Source organism: Triticum dicoccoides, chromosome 6B (assembly GCF_002162155.2).
Source record: "Triticum dicoccoides isolate Atlit2015 ecotype Zavitan chromosome 6B, WEW_v2.0, whole genome shotgun sequence".
In the NCBI taxonomy this organism is placed as follows: domain Eukaryota; kingdom Viridiplantae; phylum Streptophyta; class Magnoliopsida; order Poales; family Poaceae; genus Triticum; species Triticum dicoccoides.
Genome location: NC_041391.1, coordinates 694,832,006 through 694,845,114, shown reverse-complemented (window position 1 = coordinate 694,845,114; position 13,109 = coordinate 694,832,006). Strand labels below are relative to the sequence as shown.

Here is a 13,109-nt window from a genome sequence, read left to right as displayed (position 1 = left end):
CTCTGTCCCAAATTATAAGGCGACGGAGGTACTCCCTCCATTTCGAATTACTTGTCGCACATATGGATGTATCTAGATGTATTTTAGTTCTAGATACATCCATTTCAGCGACGAGTAATTTGGGACGGAGGGAGTAGTACACAGCAACGAAATCCCCAATATTCGGCTGATAATTTCTTGCATGGAAAAAAAAGGTTAGGGTTCGGCCACACGAATGTGTCATGCTTTCGATAGCCCTTGCAATTTACAAAAAAAAAAGCAGAGAAAATCAATGCCCATTTTTTCTCTCAAAGTAAATCTAATAAATCCCCACATTATCCGTGTGGTGAGCAACCTTCAAAGCATTCAGAAAAACACAATATCCGGCTGATGTTTCTCAACTGCAGACTGCCAATCTGCCATGAACATGGGAATTTGTCGTGCTTTCAAGTAGACAGGGCCAAGGTGTTTCAGCTTTTTCATTTGATTGAAGAACACAGACTGGTTTTCAGACGAACAACACAACACTTCATTATCTGTACATACAAAACGCTCCACAGGTCCACACATCAGCGCGCGTTCCGATCCTTTTTATTTTCAAGGGGGCAGCAGAGGATTCATTCAACTCAGGGCACCATCACAGTCTTCCCAGGGGGTGTTACGCGCCACACGAGGTCCGCGGTTTCAGAAACCGAAGGGAGGGCGGTTCAGTTAGTCCGACTTGTCCTCGGGGTTCATCTGCAGGGCCAGCACCACGAGCCCCACCGCCGCGGCCGCGGACAGGGCCGTCGAAGTGTAGCCGAGGAGCAGCAGCGGGACCTTGAGCGGCTGCATCGGAAAGAAAAAGAAGAACTTTCAGAGAAGGTGGCAGGATGGACGGTGAAGCATACATAGTTGAGATGGAACCTATGTATGTCGCCTTCGGTTACCTGGCTGTCGTCTGGACTGCTTTGCACGCCTTGGGCCAGCTGCCAGGAGAAGAACCTGCATCGGATGGTAGACGCGGGATGTCAAACAAGCATTCGGTTGAGTATTCGTGCCACTGCGAAAGAGCGTGCACGGCCGGATTATGTGATGAACACGCTTGGGTGTCGATCGGTTTGATATGTGAAGCATGATGTGCATGTATGTATCCTTGATTAACCGGACACCATTAGAATCATATAATACTATTGACCAACAGAATGATTCTATTGACCAACAGCTTGTCTGTTGTTAACATAATACTCCCTCCGTTCCAAAATAAATGACTCAACTTTCTACTAATTTTAGTACAAAGTTAGATCATCTATTTTGGAACGGAGGGAGTACTATTGATTAAGTTAAGGAATCATTTACATAGAATCGAATCAAATATAAAATGTAGTAGTATGAGATGCATGCAGCCCAAACATGAGAAGTATCCAGTAAAGTATTTTGAGAAACTGGTAACTATAGTGTTTTTTTTTTGAAACAAGAAAACTGGTAACTATAGTCTATCTACTTATTTATTGATGTTAGTCAAAAGTGTCACATGTGGCATGTTGCTTATGGAAATTTAGCACTATAATTCATGCACAACAGCTGACCAAGAAAATAAAACCAATTATCTTTACAAGTTTGCTTAACTGAAAGAGATGATGTACAGTACAGCCGTACAGGTGTATGGGTCTGGAACTTACCCGAAAACTAGTCCAACTGCAGCACCGATGTACGCATTTTGCGCTGTCAATTCGAATTCAGCTCCTGCAAACTGACAAGATAAGGGTATTAGATAAAACCATGTACAGGTCCACCTGAAGGTGATCAAAGTGCAGAGAGGCAAACTTACCTTCAGCTTTCTTTTTTCTTTCATGGCCTGTACTTCAGCTTGAATCACTGGGCGTTTCGACAGAGCCTTACCGATCTTGATCATTGTTTCAGAAATCTATAGAAATGCAATAAAAAATGTTACATTTGCAGATACATGGGTGGCTCAAATAAACCTTTAAAACAATAAAAAAACAGGATACAAGTTTCTTTGTTGTTGAGAAAACAGGATGCAAGGTAATTTAGCAATGAGACAGCATGAAGCCATGCTTAAGCAATGGATCTGAGACTTCTTCTGTCTCATCAGGTCGGATTCCTGTCACTAGTACACCCACCCACTTTCAGATGTTTGTATCCTGCTGCAACCAATATTACAGAAATGTTGGAGTTGGACATGGCACTAACCCGCTTGCTGGCCCCAATTGTATGGTAACGACATGGACACATGTTTGCGACATAATCAAATCGTAATCCAGCACTTAACAAATATACCTGAAGCAATTTCAGAAGAACGGAATGGATAGACCATGAGTGAGTTACTAACCTTCTTGAACTCTCCATTGCCATACTGCCCCATAGTCTGAAACTTCTTTCCGGCTGATGCCAGCCGCTTGCCAAATGCTACGCTATGTAAGGAAAACAGCAAGGAATGCAGCCTTCAGTCAAGAAACCATGTCATGTATAACACAAATCCTAACAATATACAGATGAGATCCGTGCCTGATTTCGCGCTGGCGGTCAAGTAGGGCGCCATCGACGGCAGCTGCTTGGCAAGGTTGTTTGATGCTTCTGTGTTAGCCATCTCCCATGCTTTTCCCAGGTCCAGCAGCAGGTCACCGACCTCTTGGCCACACTGTCTCCCAGCAAACAAACAACAATAGTTGGACACGGTTGCACCAAAATAGAACTCCAATGTTTATCAGATCGAATCACTGAATTCTGCGGTACGTACCTCGTTGAGAACAGGCCCGTTGGAGAGATCGAATGCCGCGTCATTGAGCTTCAAGAAAAATCAAGCAGAAATTGTTAGATGGATTAAAGTTGTATTTACAGTTCAAACTGCCCGTAGTGATGCAATTTCAGTATGTCTTGTTCAATAACTTGGCTTGGCATGTAGTGCCTAACCAAGTTCCACATTTGTTTAGCCACTAAGTAAAAGTAGTCAAAGAACAAATGACGAGCCTCAACTTCAGCATAAGATAGGCAACACTTTGCCAGCCACATTCTGACGCTTTTACTGGGATTATCCTCAGTGAGTGTACAGGTATTAACTGATTATTATCTTAGCTCATAACCAAATAGCCGTAGCAACTGTGCAGATGAGCTTGGATCGGAGCTGAGAAGGGGGTAGTGACTGCTTACATCGAGGCGGAGGTCGCGGGGCAGCAGGGACAGGAATTTGGGCGGGAGCGCCAAGCAATCCTACCAACAGAACAACGCAATCAAAACCAATCCACCAAATCTTGGAATCAATGCAGGCGGTACGGCGAGTGGCTTACCGCGAGTTCCTGGAGGAGGGGCAGGACGGGCTCCTCGTCGGGGTCGCCGCCGCCGCCGGTCGAGGAGGAGGCGAGGGGCTTGGAGGAGTCGGAGGAGACGGCGAGCGGGGGACCCGGGCACCTTCGCCGCCGTATGTGGACGCGCGAGTGGCGAGAGGATCCGGAGCACGAGGCGGCGGCGGCGCCGCCGGCGGCCGGGAGAGGCGAGGCGAGCAGCGGGCAGCGGAGCACGGCGGTGGCCATTGGTTCTGAAACAGGAGTATTATTTTTTTTCTCGCTTCTTTTTTTCGTTTTGTTTTACGTACGTCTTTGCCGACAAGGCTGTGGGCCCACTCTATCACTTCTCTTCCAATAGAATTGGGCACAAATCTGGTTTCGTTTTTCTGAGTTGGCCACGTCAGAAATATACGAGAGAATATGTGGCATACTGAACATGAATATTCGAGAGAGAAAATGACAGAAAAACTACATACTCCCTCCATTCTTTTTTTTTTCTGATTGAGATGTATATAGATGCATTTTAATGGAGACAATAGCCAAACTACCACTAGTCAAAACCAAACATGCCAACATACCACTAGTAAAAGCCAACTTGCCAAAATAGCACTCATTTCAGTTTTCTCTAGCCAAAATAGAGCACTAGTTTAACTGAGACTAACATCATCCCAAAAAGACTTGCATGCCCTTACCTCTCCAATACAGAATGTACATGGACACAAAATGGTTCTCGCAACACAGTATAGCAATTAGCAAAAGAGCACCTCTTCAACACAGAATGTACATGGACACAAAATGGTTCTCACAACACAGTATAGCAATTAGCAAAAGAGCACCTCCTAGTCACATACACCATTCTGCTACTAAGAATGCATGCGCGTACACCATTCTGCTACTAAGCATGCATGCACGGTTGCAAACAGTCATCATACCATAGGATAGAAGTACTGGCTCCGGTTACATAGCATCTAATTAATCTCCTACAAGTTATAATAAAGAGAGTTAGAACTGCAACTGATCAAAGTAATGCAGCTCTCCGCTCTCCCTGGTCAACGAACCAAAATCCATATAACTGCAAGTTGAAATGGTATTAGTTAGTATTATAACATTTCCTGAATGTAGATGTCCTAGTGTTGGATGTCTTCTTTCTAGTATTAGCCACATGATAGCAAAAAAGAAAGGTTGTGAGCAACCTGATCTGGGCGCTCAACATCCAACAAAGAACCAACAGTCATATAACATAAAAGAACAAAGTATGCAACCTGATTTGGGCGATCAACATCCAAAAGCTTGCTGATATCCTCCTTCACATGGCATTGTTGTTTCTAGAAAAAAAGAGATTAAGGATCGGGATGAAGGCAATTTAGAGAAAACAGAAAATTAATGAACAGACAAGACAAGTGGCAATTTAGAGAAAACAGAAAATTTGCATTCCAGTAAAGAAAAACTCATACCATAAGCAAAAGTTCACGGTTTTCACAACCAAATGAACTAAATTCACCGAAGAGGGCTAGGAGTAGCAGTTTTGCTCCTTGTAGATGCACTAGGAGGTGTTGAAGCAATTGCAATAGCTGCTGCCCTTTGCCTTGTCATTGGACTTGTAGGAGTACCAAGTTGAGTATCTTGCTTAGTTGGTGTCTTAGGAGAAGTAGCTGCAATGCTTGCTTCAACCTTTGATTTTTTTCCTATAGTTCAATGCAACATTGTTAGCAATTAATATGCAAGACATTTGGCAGCAAGTCAAAGAAATTTAGACTCGTGAAATAATTACTGTGGAGGAGGAGTAGCATCTCGGTCCACGTCACTTTCAATCTCTGGCTCCTTGCATGTCTTTCGAAGATGACCTAATGCTCCACACCTTTTGCATGTATGTTTTTTGCCAGTTCCACCTTCGGTGTAATTCTTTATCCACCTAGTTCTTGGACGTCCAGCACTCTTGGTAAGCTTTGGAGGGATCATATCAAATCCAGGATTTACCTTGGGCCATTGGGACCTGCCCCTAATTGTCATGAGAATTCCCTCATATGCCGCTTTGAACCTTGCCACTGAGAAGCACTCATCAATATAATCCTCTAGCTTGGCTTTTTTGGAGAATATGAACCGAAGAGCATGTGTGCATGGCTTGCCACAAATCTGCCATCTCCTACAAGAGCACTCGTTTTTCTCCAAGTTAACGGTGTGCCTCCATCCATTTCCTGAAATCTCAGCTATATTTGGTGATGCTCTTGCTTCCAAATAATGCAGCCCCTTGTTGGTAGTTGTTTTTATGTCTATCTCAAATATACTTCCAGGATTGGCTGCCAACAATTCGGCTCTAAAGTTCCACAACTGCTGAAAATTCTCCTTATATGTACCTTCCAATTGATCCTTTGCACGAGCTCTTCCTTTCCAAACATCGGTGTACTGAAGCTTAATATCATACTCCTTCTGCAAAGTTTCTCTAAGTTGTTTTGCACTCACCGTGGGTTTCTCCTCAAGCGCATCATTCCCTTTATCAGCAAGCCAATCTCTATTTGCCATTCCTTTGCTGCAATTGGTACTCCCACAAGTATGGCCAAAAGGAAGTTTCTTTACCTGCAATAACATTAAGAAACAAAGTGCCAAATAAACAACGGTAAAGAGAAACAAATCAATAAATAACATCAGCCAAAGCAAGAAGCAAACAACGGTACTAATCATACAATGAAAGTTTTAGTGTTCAGTAACTTTGAGGCATGTATCCTCCATGGAGAATCCTCATCAGTGCAATTAGCCCTAAATCTCTGAGTGTCACTATACTGCGTGCCAAAGGACCAATCTTCTCTAATTGCTAGTTGTCTCAATGCAACTCTAAATGCTTTAGAGTTAGGAAATGTGGCTCCTACTTTGATTCGAGGATTTTTTTTATCGTGGATATAAGTAGGAGCCATATTGTTTGCAAATAAGGCCTCATCATCCCCTCGCACATGTTCTGGATCATAAGAGTTGTCAACATCCAGTGTTCCCATTGGAACTCTTGCAGCCTTTGGCTCGACATTTTTCTATGGTTTCGGATTCTCCTTTGACTCAGCATTCTCTTCATGCAAATAGGTGTTCTCCTCATTGCATCCCACGAGCTCATCATCCTCGTACTCCCCTTCATAGGCTTGCATCAGCCAAGCAAAGAATGGGGCGTGAACCGGCTGATCATCCATCTCCTCGGTCATGACAAGAGCAGGTTCATTTTGTTGTTGTTTGCTCTCAATGGTCACACCAAACCTTACTATTTTTGTGTCTGGACATATATCAAACAATTGAGCTATCTCTGATTTAGAGATCAATGGGACGGCGTTACCTCCGGATCCATACCAAATGGTCATTCTCTGATCAACAGACCATTTGTACCTCTCCTCCACAACCTCCTTTATCCGCACCATGGACAAGCCCCGACCAGCCATAAAATTCCATGTTCTGCCCCTTGTGTACACTCTTCTTTCGTCTACAATCGTCAAGTAAGACTGAACATCTATTTCTACTTTGAAATCACCCATCGAATCTGAAACACGCAAAATAGAGGCTTATCATCTAGGAGCGTTCACCATTCACATTACATAATAGCAGGTAGAGATAGTAGATACTAGCAGGTATAAACTACTACAAGCCTTAATTGTAATAAAAATAAAAAAGGTTTAAAGCATCAGATTTGTCTCCCATTGCTTCTTTTTCACACAAATAGTCTATATCTGACAAAACACCAAATATGCCCATCCACTTGCCATGAAAAATACCAAGGATTTGCAGCACTTGCAATGAAAAATACTAAAGGTAACATGGGGGAAATCATACAAGGTCAAGGGAATCGAGGGTGTAGTGCGTTGTCGAGTGCCCTGGGAGGATGGTGTCGGGAGAGCCAAATCTGATGCTGCCCTCGAAGGCCTGGGAGGACGGCTTCGGGATCCTGGGGAGGCCGCCCCAGCAGCTGCCGTGGAGGACCTGGGAGGATGGCGTCGGGCCTTGTCGCGGTTCTGGAGGTCGGTGTCGGGCCTCGTCGGGGTCCTGGGAGGTCGGCGTCGAGAGCCTGGGGAGGGCGGCGTTGGATGGTGAGGCTACGGGACGCGGTGTCGAGAGGGGGCTGAGGCTAGGTGTCGTGGTGGGCGCACGGCAGATGCCAAGGGATGGATAAAGAGAGGAGGAGGCTCGAGGGCGCTGGTGGGCTCCAGATGCGAGGTTGGCATGCGCGGGCGCGGGACGCCGGACATACCCAGGTTCGGGGCTCTCCGGAGAGATAACACCTCTAGTCCTGCCGAGTTTGGTTGGATGATTGATAGTACAATGTTGCTCTTGGTGCTGTATGGAGGAGGAAGGAAGTTGGCCAAGGCTTGGGCTGTTCCTTCTCTCTGGTACTGCCGTTGGGTGGCTAGTCCTGTGCTTATGCTTCTTGCTTTTTGTCTCTATGTGTCGTATGATGATGCCGATGCGATGCCCCTATGGGCGTGGGTTCCTGGGGGGGTTTATAGATCAACCCACCCAGGGTTACAATGGTAATATGCCGAGTCGGTGGGTCCGTATTATCGGTGTCCGGGACACCGAACTGGGTCCCGCTTGTGGGCTTGTGGTTCGCCGGGTTCCCCTAGGCGCGGGCCCCGCGAGCCTAGGGGGACTGTGCGCCATCTTGTCGATCGTCAGGGCGTGGCCGAGTCGAGTCGTGTACAGCGCTCTCCGTCAGGCCGCCGCTTGCTGCCGTCAGCGATGAGGGCGGGAGCACTGTTGCCACGCCAGCCTTGGTCAGCGGGTAGGTGAGGGGCACTGTTGCCATGCTCCGGCTGACCATAGGCATGGGTGGAAACACTGTTGTCTTGGTCATCGGTAGTTTAGGTCTCGTCCCATCGTACGTCCTGGATGGGACGGGAGCTAACCCGTGGCTGGGTTGCCGTGGACACCACGGGTGGTGCTGGCTTGCCGTGGAAGCCTTGGTTGCGCCGGGTCGAGTTGTCTTGCACCAGTTGCTTGCGGCCGGGTTGACATACCTTGTCGTGTCGAAGAGTTTGGCCGGGTTGCGGGCCCTGCCGAGTCGAGCGACCCGGCCAAGCGCGTGCCAGCTTGCGGGGTGATGCGGGCCCCGCTGTTTCTGAAAAGGATCCGGGTTCTGTTGCCCGCCCGGGGTTCATCCCCCCGACAGTAGTCCCCGAAGCTGTGAAGGTCCGCCGTCTTCTGATGAGTGGGCCTTCGCAGTTTCCCCCTTGAGCAAGGCGGATTCTCCAAACGCCGGGTCCGGTAACACCCGCTGTGTGCCGGTTTTCTCGGAAACCGGATCACGGCATCCGGTCATGGCGGGAACCGAGGAGTCCGTCGAATCTTGAGGCGATCCCTTGGGCTTTGCGCAGGCGCCACGTGGCGCCCGGAAGTCGGAGGGGCCTGACAAGCCACGCGCGTGACGGGACCGGGCGATGGGCCGGGGGGCCGCCACCGCGCGCCCTTGGGCCACGCGCGCGGATTTATTGTGGCATCTGGGGGGCGGTTGCACTTCCCCGAGCAGTTAGTGTGCGCGTACATGCGCACTTATTGCGGGGTAGTGGAACGGGCGCGTGCAGACGATCCCACTTCCGCACATTTGAACCGGGGCTTATAAATTGAGGGGGGCAAGGGGGCGGCGGACACCATTCTCGCTCGCGCCCTCCTGTCCCCCTGCTCGTGTTCTGCTCTCTGCCGCCGATGCACAGCTGCGCCCGCAGCCCTGGGCAGAGCTTCCTGCGTCGCTCGTCTTCTTCTTCCCGCTTCTACCCATGGCGCTGCCGTCGGGCTCTTGGATGGGCTCCAACGTCACCCTCGAGGACATTACGCAGCTTCGAGCTTTGTGGCGCTTGCCGCGGGAGACGGACGTCGGCGTCCGCCTGCTGCGCGGCGAGCAAAGGCCCCGACCCGAGGGGCAGGAGTGCGTTGTCTTCCTCACTCACTTTGAGTGTGGGTTCGGGCTGCCAGTGAGCACCTTGTTCCGCGCCTTCTTGGAGTTCTTCGGGCTTCAACCGCACCATCTTGGCACCGGCGCCATCGTCCAACTCTCCGGCTTCGTGACCCTATGCGAGGGGTACCTGGGGGTCGAGCCGACGATCGACCTCTGGGCACGCTTCTTCTCCTTGAAGCAGCAGGGCCCATCGGCTGGGGAGTTCACCAACTGCGGCGCCGCCGTCATCTCCAAGCGGTCGGGGGCAGATTTCCCCAAGATCCCGCTCGAGGATTCTGCCAAGAAGTGGCAGAATTCTTTCTTCTACGTCCGCAGCCATGGCGCGGATCATATAAATCTCCCCCCTTTCGTCATCGCGCCACCGTGGGCGAAGACGAACTGGGGCTACTCGCTCCGGCGCCCATCGCAGGAGATCGTCAACCTCTGCGAGAGGGTGACGGTGATGAGGACGCAGGAGGGGCTCACCGACACGGACCTCCTCGCCGCGTTCATCACCCGCAGGGTCCTCCCGCTTCAGAGGCGCTCCTGCCTCATCGACGAGATGATGGGCCTGCAGGACCCCAACCGAATGGGGTCGACGCGGCTGTCTACGGAGCAGGTTGCGCGCGGCGTCAACGACATCTCCAAGGCCAACCTTGGAGAGGATTGGCGATTCGGCAAGGCGCCATATAGCCAGTCGAACCCGGCGCCGCAGGTGAGCGTCTGGTCTTCTTATTTTGCCGCCGCACATCTTCTTGTTCGTCTCGACGCGATGCGGGAGATTCTCGTAAACGCAATCCGGCACCCTTACGTCCGGGCTCCGTCGTAGGTGGCGTCGGTGGCACAAGAGGAGCCCACGGCCCGAGGCGGCGAGGAGGTGGCCGAGTCCGACGCCGGTGCCGGGCGCCGAGCCGGTAAGTCTTGCATGTTTCCCTTTTCATTTTGTCTTGTATCATTGATCATGTCGCGGTGAAGGCGATGCTGACGCCGGTTGTTGGTGTAGCGGCGTTGGGCAGGGTAGGCGGCGACGCGGCCGGAGCCGGGTCCTCGCATGGGGCGGCGCCGAGCCGCCCGCATGGAAAGGACATCGTCGCGCCGCGACCCCATGGATCGAAGCACGCGGCGGACCCGGCCGAGCCTGGAAGGCCGGCCAAGAAGAAGCGCGGGAGGCCGACCCCGGTCCCGGTCTTGACGGGGTAAGTTTTATTTCCTGCTTGCGCGTGGATTTCTTGTCTCTTTTGCTTATTTTGCCTTCTTCTTCAGGTCGCCCATCGCGCTGGCGAGGGCGGTGGCGAAGGCCACGGCCGCCAAAGGGGCCGCGTTCCGCAGGAGCCGGTCCGACCTTGTCGACCTGGCCGGGGAGGAGGGATAGGGCGACTCGGACCTTGGCCTGGACCCGGACGACATCGAGGCCTTAGCCTGGCGGGACAGGAGCCGGGCCGAGACGGAGCTGGAGGCGGCGTCGGTCCCGGCTTGGACCGACGCGGCGGCGGCATGGGCGCGATCCGGCATGGAGCCGGCCTGGCGCGAGATGCCGGAGGGCATGGTGGTGGCGGTGACGGTTTTTGAGCCGTCATCAGTGAGGGAGCGCGATCGTGGGGGCCGGGCTGAGGTGGTGATCCTCGACCAGGAGGTCGTGGAGGTGGGGGGAGATACTCCGTCGCGAGCCGACGTGGTCGAGTGCGCGGGGGCTGATGGTGGTGGAAGCGGTGGCGTCCTGGAGGAGACGCCGTCGGCTATGGAGGAGGCACCGCGGGCGGCGGTGCTTGAGGTGGCGACGTAGGGTGTCCCAGCGTCCGGGTCACCGTCGGTGCCGGGAGGGGCATCGGAGGAGGTGCTGGCCTCATCGCAAGCGGCCAGCGGGGGCACGCCTTGGTGCCTCGGCAGGGCGGGCGCCGAGCTGCCATGCCGCAGCCCACGCGGAGCGGGGGCGCGGCCGTCTTCGGGGCTCAGACCCAGGAGGAGGCGGCACTGGATGCCGTCAGCCGCCGCCTGCGAGGTCGGACGGAGCGGCTTGAGGCCTTCGCCCAGGCCGAGACGGAGCGGACGCGCGACCTGGAGCGCGTCGTCCTGGTAAATCCTTCTTCTTTTGTTTCCTTGTATTTTCTTCATTGTGGGGGTGCGCCAGCGCACCCACTAGGTGTAGCCCCCGAGGTTTGGGCCAACTACGTAGTAGTTGGGTCGAATCTTTAGATCGCCGGGCCTTGTTCTGACTTCTATCTTTTTTCAGCATCTTGACGCTTTCCGGGTTGCCGCCTTCAACCGTCTCCTGGGCAAACATCGGGAGCTCAAGGAGCAGCTTGCTGCCAATGAGGAGGAGCTTTGCGTCGCCGCAGGTGTGTCCGTGCTCTTTTGTAGTGGGGGCACGCTAGCGCACCCACTGGGTGTAGCCCCCGAGATTCGGGCCAACTATGTAACAGTTGGGCTAAATCTTAAGTCTTGTCTTTTTTCTTCTGTTGAATTCTTCTTCTTTGCAGCCGAGGTGCTGTCTTGGCGGACCCAGCTGCTCCGGGCTGGTCACCATTATGACCGGCTTGTTGCCGACACCGGTCGTCTTGGCGTCGAGGCGGCGCAGGCGAGGGCGTAGGCGGCCGCGGCTCGGCGGTCTCTTGACGAGGCCAACCGGCTGCATGAGCAGCTGGCGGGTCACAAGAGCCGCCTCAAGGCCGAGGTGGAGCTTCTGAAGGCGGAGGCTGCCAAGGTGATGGAGACGTAGCGGGCCTTGGCCGAGGCGGACCAGCAGCGTGGCCAACTGGCCGATGACAAGGGCCGACTCCAGGCCGAGGTGGATCGCCTACGGGAGTGGGCCGCCACGGCCGAGGAGGCTCGTCAGGACGAGACTCATCGCCGGGAGGCGGCTGAGAAGGTGGCCAAAGACAAGGAAGCCGAGCTGAAGGCGGCCCTTGTTAAGGCGGCCGATCTGGAGAAGGCACTCGAGGAGCGCGACCGCATCGTGGAGCGGGAGCGGCGTGGTATGTTGCTCGAGACGCAGTACCTGGAAGAGTCCTTCTCCAGTAAGTGCCGCTTCTTGTAATTTGCCGGGTCGGGACCCAGCTTTTCTTCCTTGTTGTTCTTCTAATCTTGTTTCTTCCTTTTGCGGCAGGGGCCTTCCCGGAGACGCAGCGGCTGGCGGAGGAAGCCTTTCGCTACCAGCGCAACCCAACCGGCGTTGTCGGGTCTGGGACAGATCCGCGGGTGGCCTGGACCTTCCCGGAGATCATAGCTGCTGCAGAGGCCCGCCTATGGGTCCTGGGGACGCAGATGGAGCGCTGTCCCAGGCTGGCACTGCGATGACGGCGGCCCTGCGACCGGACTCCGTCCATCCGTGCAGCTTCTCGCGCCTGGCGCGTTGGTTGGAGATGGGCCCGGACCGTCTTGGCGAGTGGCGTGTTTCCGCCGCCCGTGCCGGTGCTGAGATGGCACTTCGGTTCGCGTTGTCTTGGCATCCGGATCTTCAGCTGGACGCGCTGATGGGCCAGCGCGCTGGTTTGGAGTAGTTGCTGCAGGAGCAAGCCGGCCGGATCGCCTCCCGGGCCAGCTACATCGCCGAGTTCGCCTTCCATGACGAGTTCCATCCAGAGCGGACAGAAGACGGCAGGGCCGTGGATGGCGATGACTATGGCTTGCTTCTCCATGACCCAGAAGGGAGCTCAGAGGAGACGGGCGTCTACAGCGACGCGGATGCTGAGGAGGACACCGGTTTCATGCCGGACCCGAAGGCCGCCAGAGGAGGGTCGTCGACATCGCGACGCGGTGCTGGAGATGCCTGAGATACTTTAGGCAGAATTTGTTAAGTAGCAGGTCCACCCACCCATTGGGGGTTGTTCAGGGTGTAATGAACTCGGGCCGTGGGCCTTTGTTTTAAATATTTGTTTGTGAATGTCGTGAGTGCTTTTTTGCTCTTTGCCTTCCGCTTTTTTGAACCGATTTCATGCGTTTTTCCTTTC

At 52.8% G+C, this 13,109-nt stretch overlaps 1 protein-coding gene and 1 long non-coding RNA gene across 4 annotated transcripts; both read right to left on the bottom strand.

The window, feature by feature from the left end:
• Positions 1-404: 404 nt before the first annotated feature.
• Positions 405-3,526, bottom strand: LOC119324411. Of its 3 annotated transcripts, XR_005156918.1 has the most exons (10): positions 3,267-3,526; positions 3,130-3,189; positions 2,720-2,767; positions 2,488-2,620; positions 2,312-2,388; positions 1,790-1,885; positions 1,641-1,711; positions 909-963; positions 613-831; positions 405-542 (listed from the first exon to the last, which is right to left on the bottom strand). XR_005156918.1 is itself a non-coding variant. In XM_037598199.1 (9 exons), exons 1-9 carry the CDS (start codon positions 3,507-3,509, stop codon positions 691-693), a joined length of 924 nt encoding a protein of 307 aa, XP_037454096.1. In that variant the 5' UTR covers positions 3,510-3,526; the 3' UTR covers positions 431-690. The 3 variants fall into 3 exon arrangements, 2 of the variants coding, with proteins under 2 accessions (XP_037454096.1, XP_037454097.1); XM_037598199.1 differs by having other exon boundaries at positions 431-831; XM_037598200.1 differs by having other exon boundaries at positions 431-807.
• Positions 3,527-4,055: 529 nt separating this feature from the next.
• On the bottom strand, positions 4,056-4,940 carry LOC119322527. The gene is made up of 3 exons (XR_005155696.1): positions 4,765-4,940; positions 4,526-4,588; positions 4,056-4,335 (listed from the first exon to the last, which is right to left on the bottom strand). It is a non-coding gene; the product is annotated as an uncharacterized LOC119322527 (long non-coding RNA).
• Between the last annotated feature and the right edge of the window lie 8,169 nt (positions 4,941-13,109).

Excerpts from the sequence above, each read along its gene's own strand:
- LOC119324411 (XM_037598199.1), bottom strand. The coding sequence starts at position 3,509 with ATGGCCACCGCCGTGCTCCGCTGCCCGCTGCTCGCCTCGCCTCTCCCG. Across the intron at positions 2,621-2,719 it reads ACGGGCCTGTTCTCAACGAG|TGTGGCCAAGAGGTCGGTGA; the intron begins GTACGTACCGCA and ends GCTGGGAGACAG. Across the intron at positions 1,886-2,311 it reads GCAATGGAGAGTTCAAGAAG|ATTTCTGAAACAATGATCAA; the intron begins GTTAGTAACTCA and ends GCATTTCTATAG.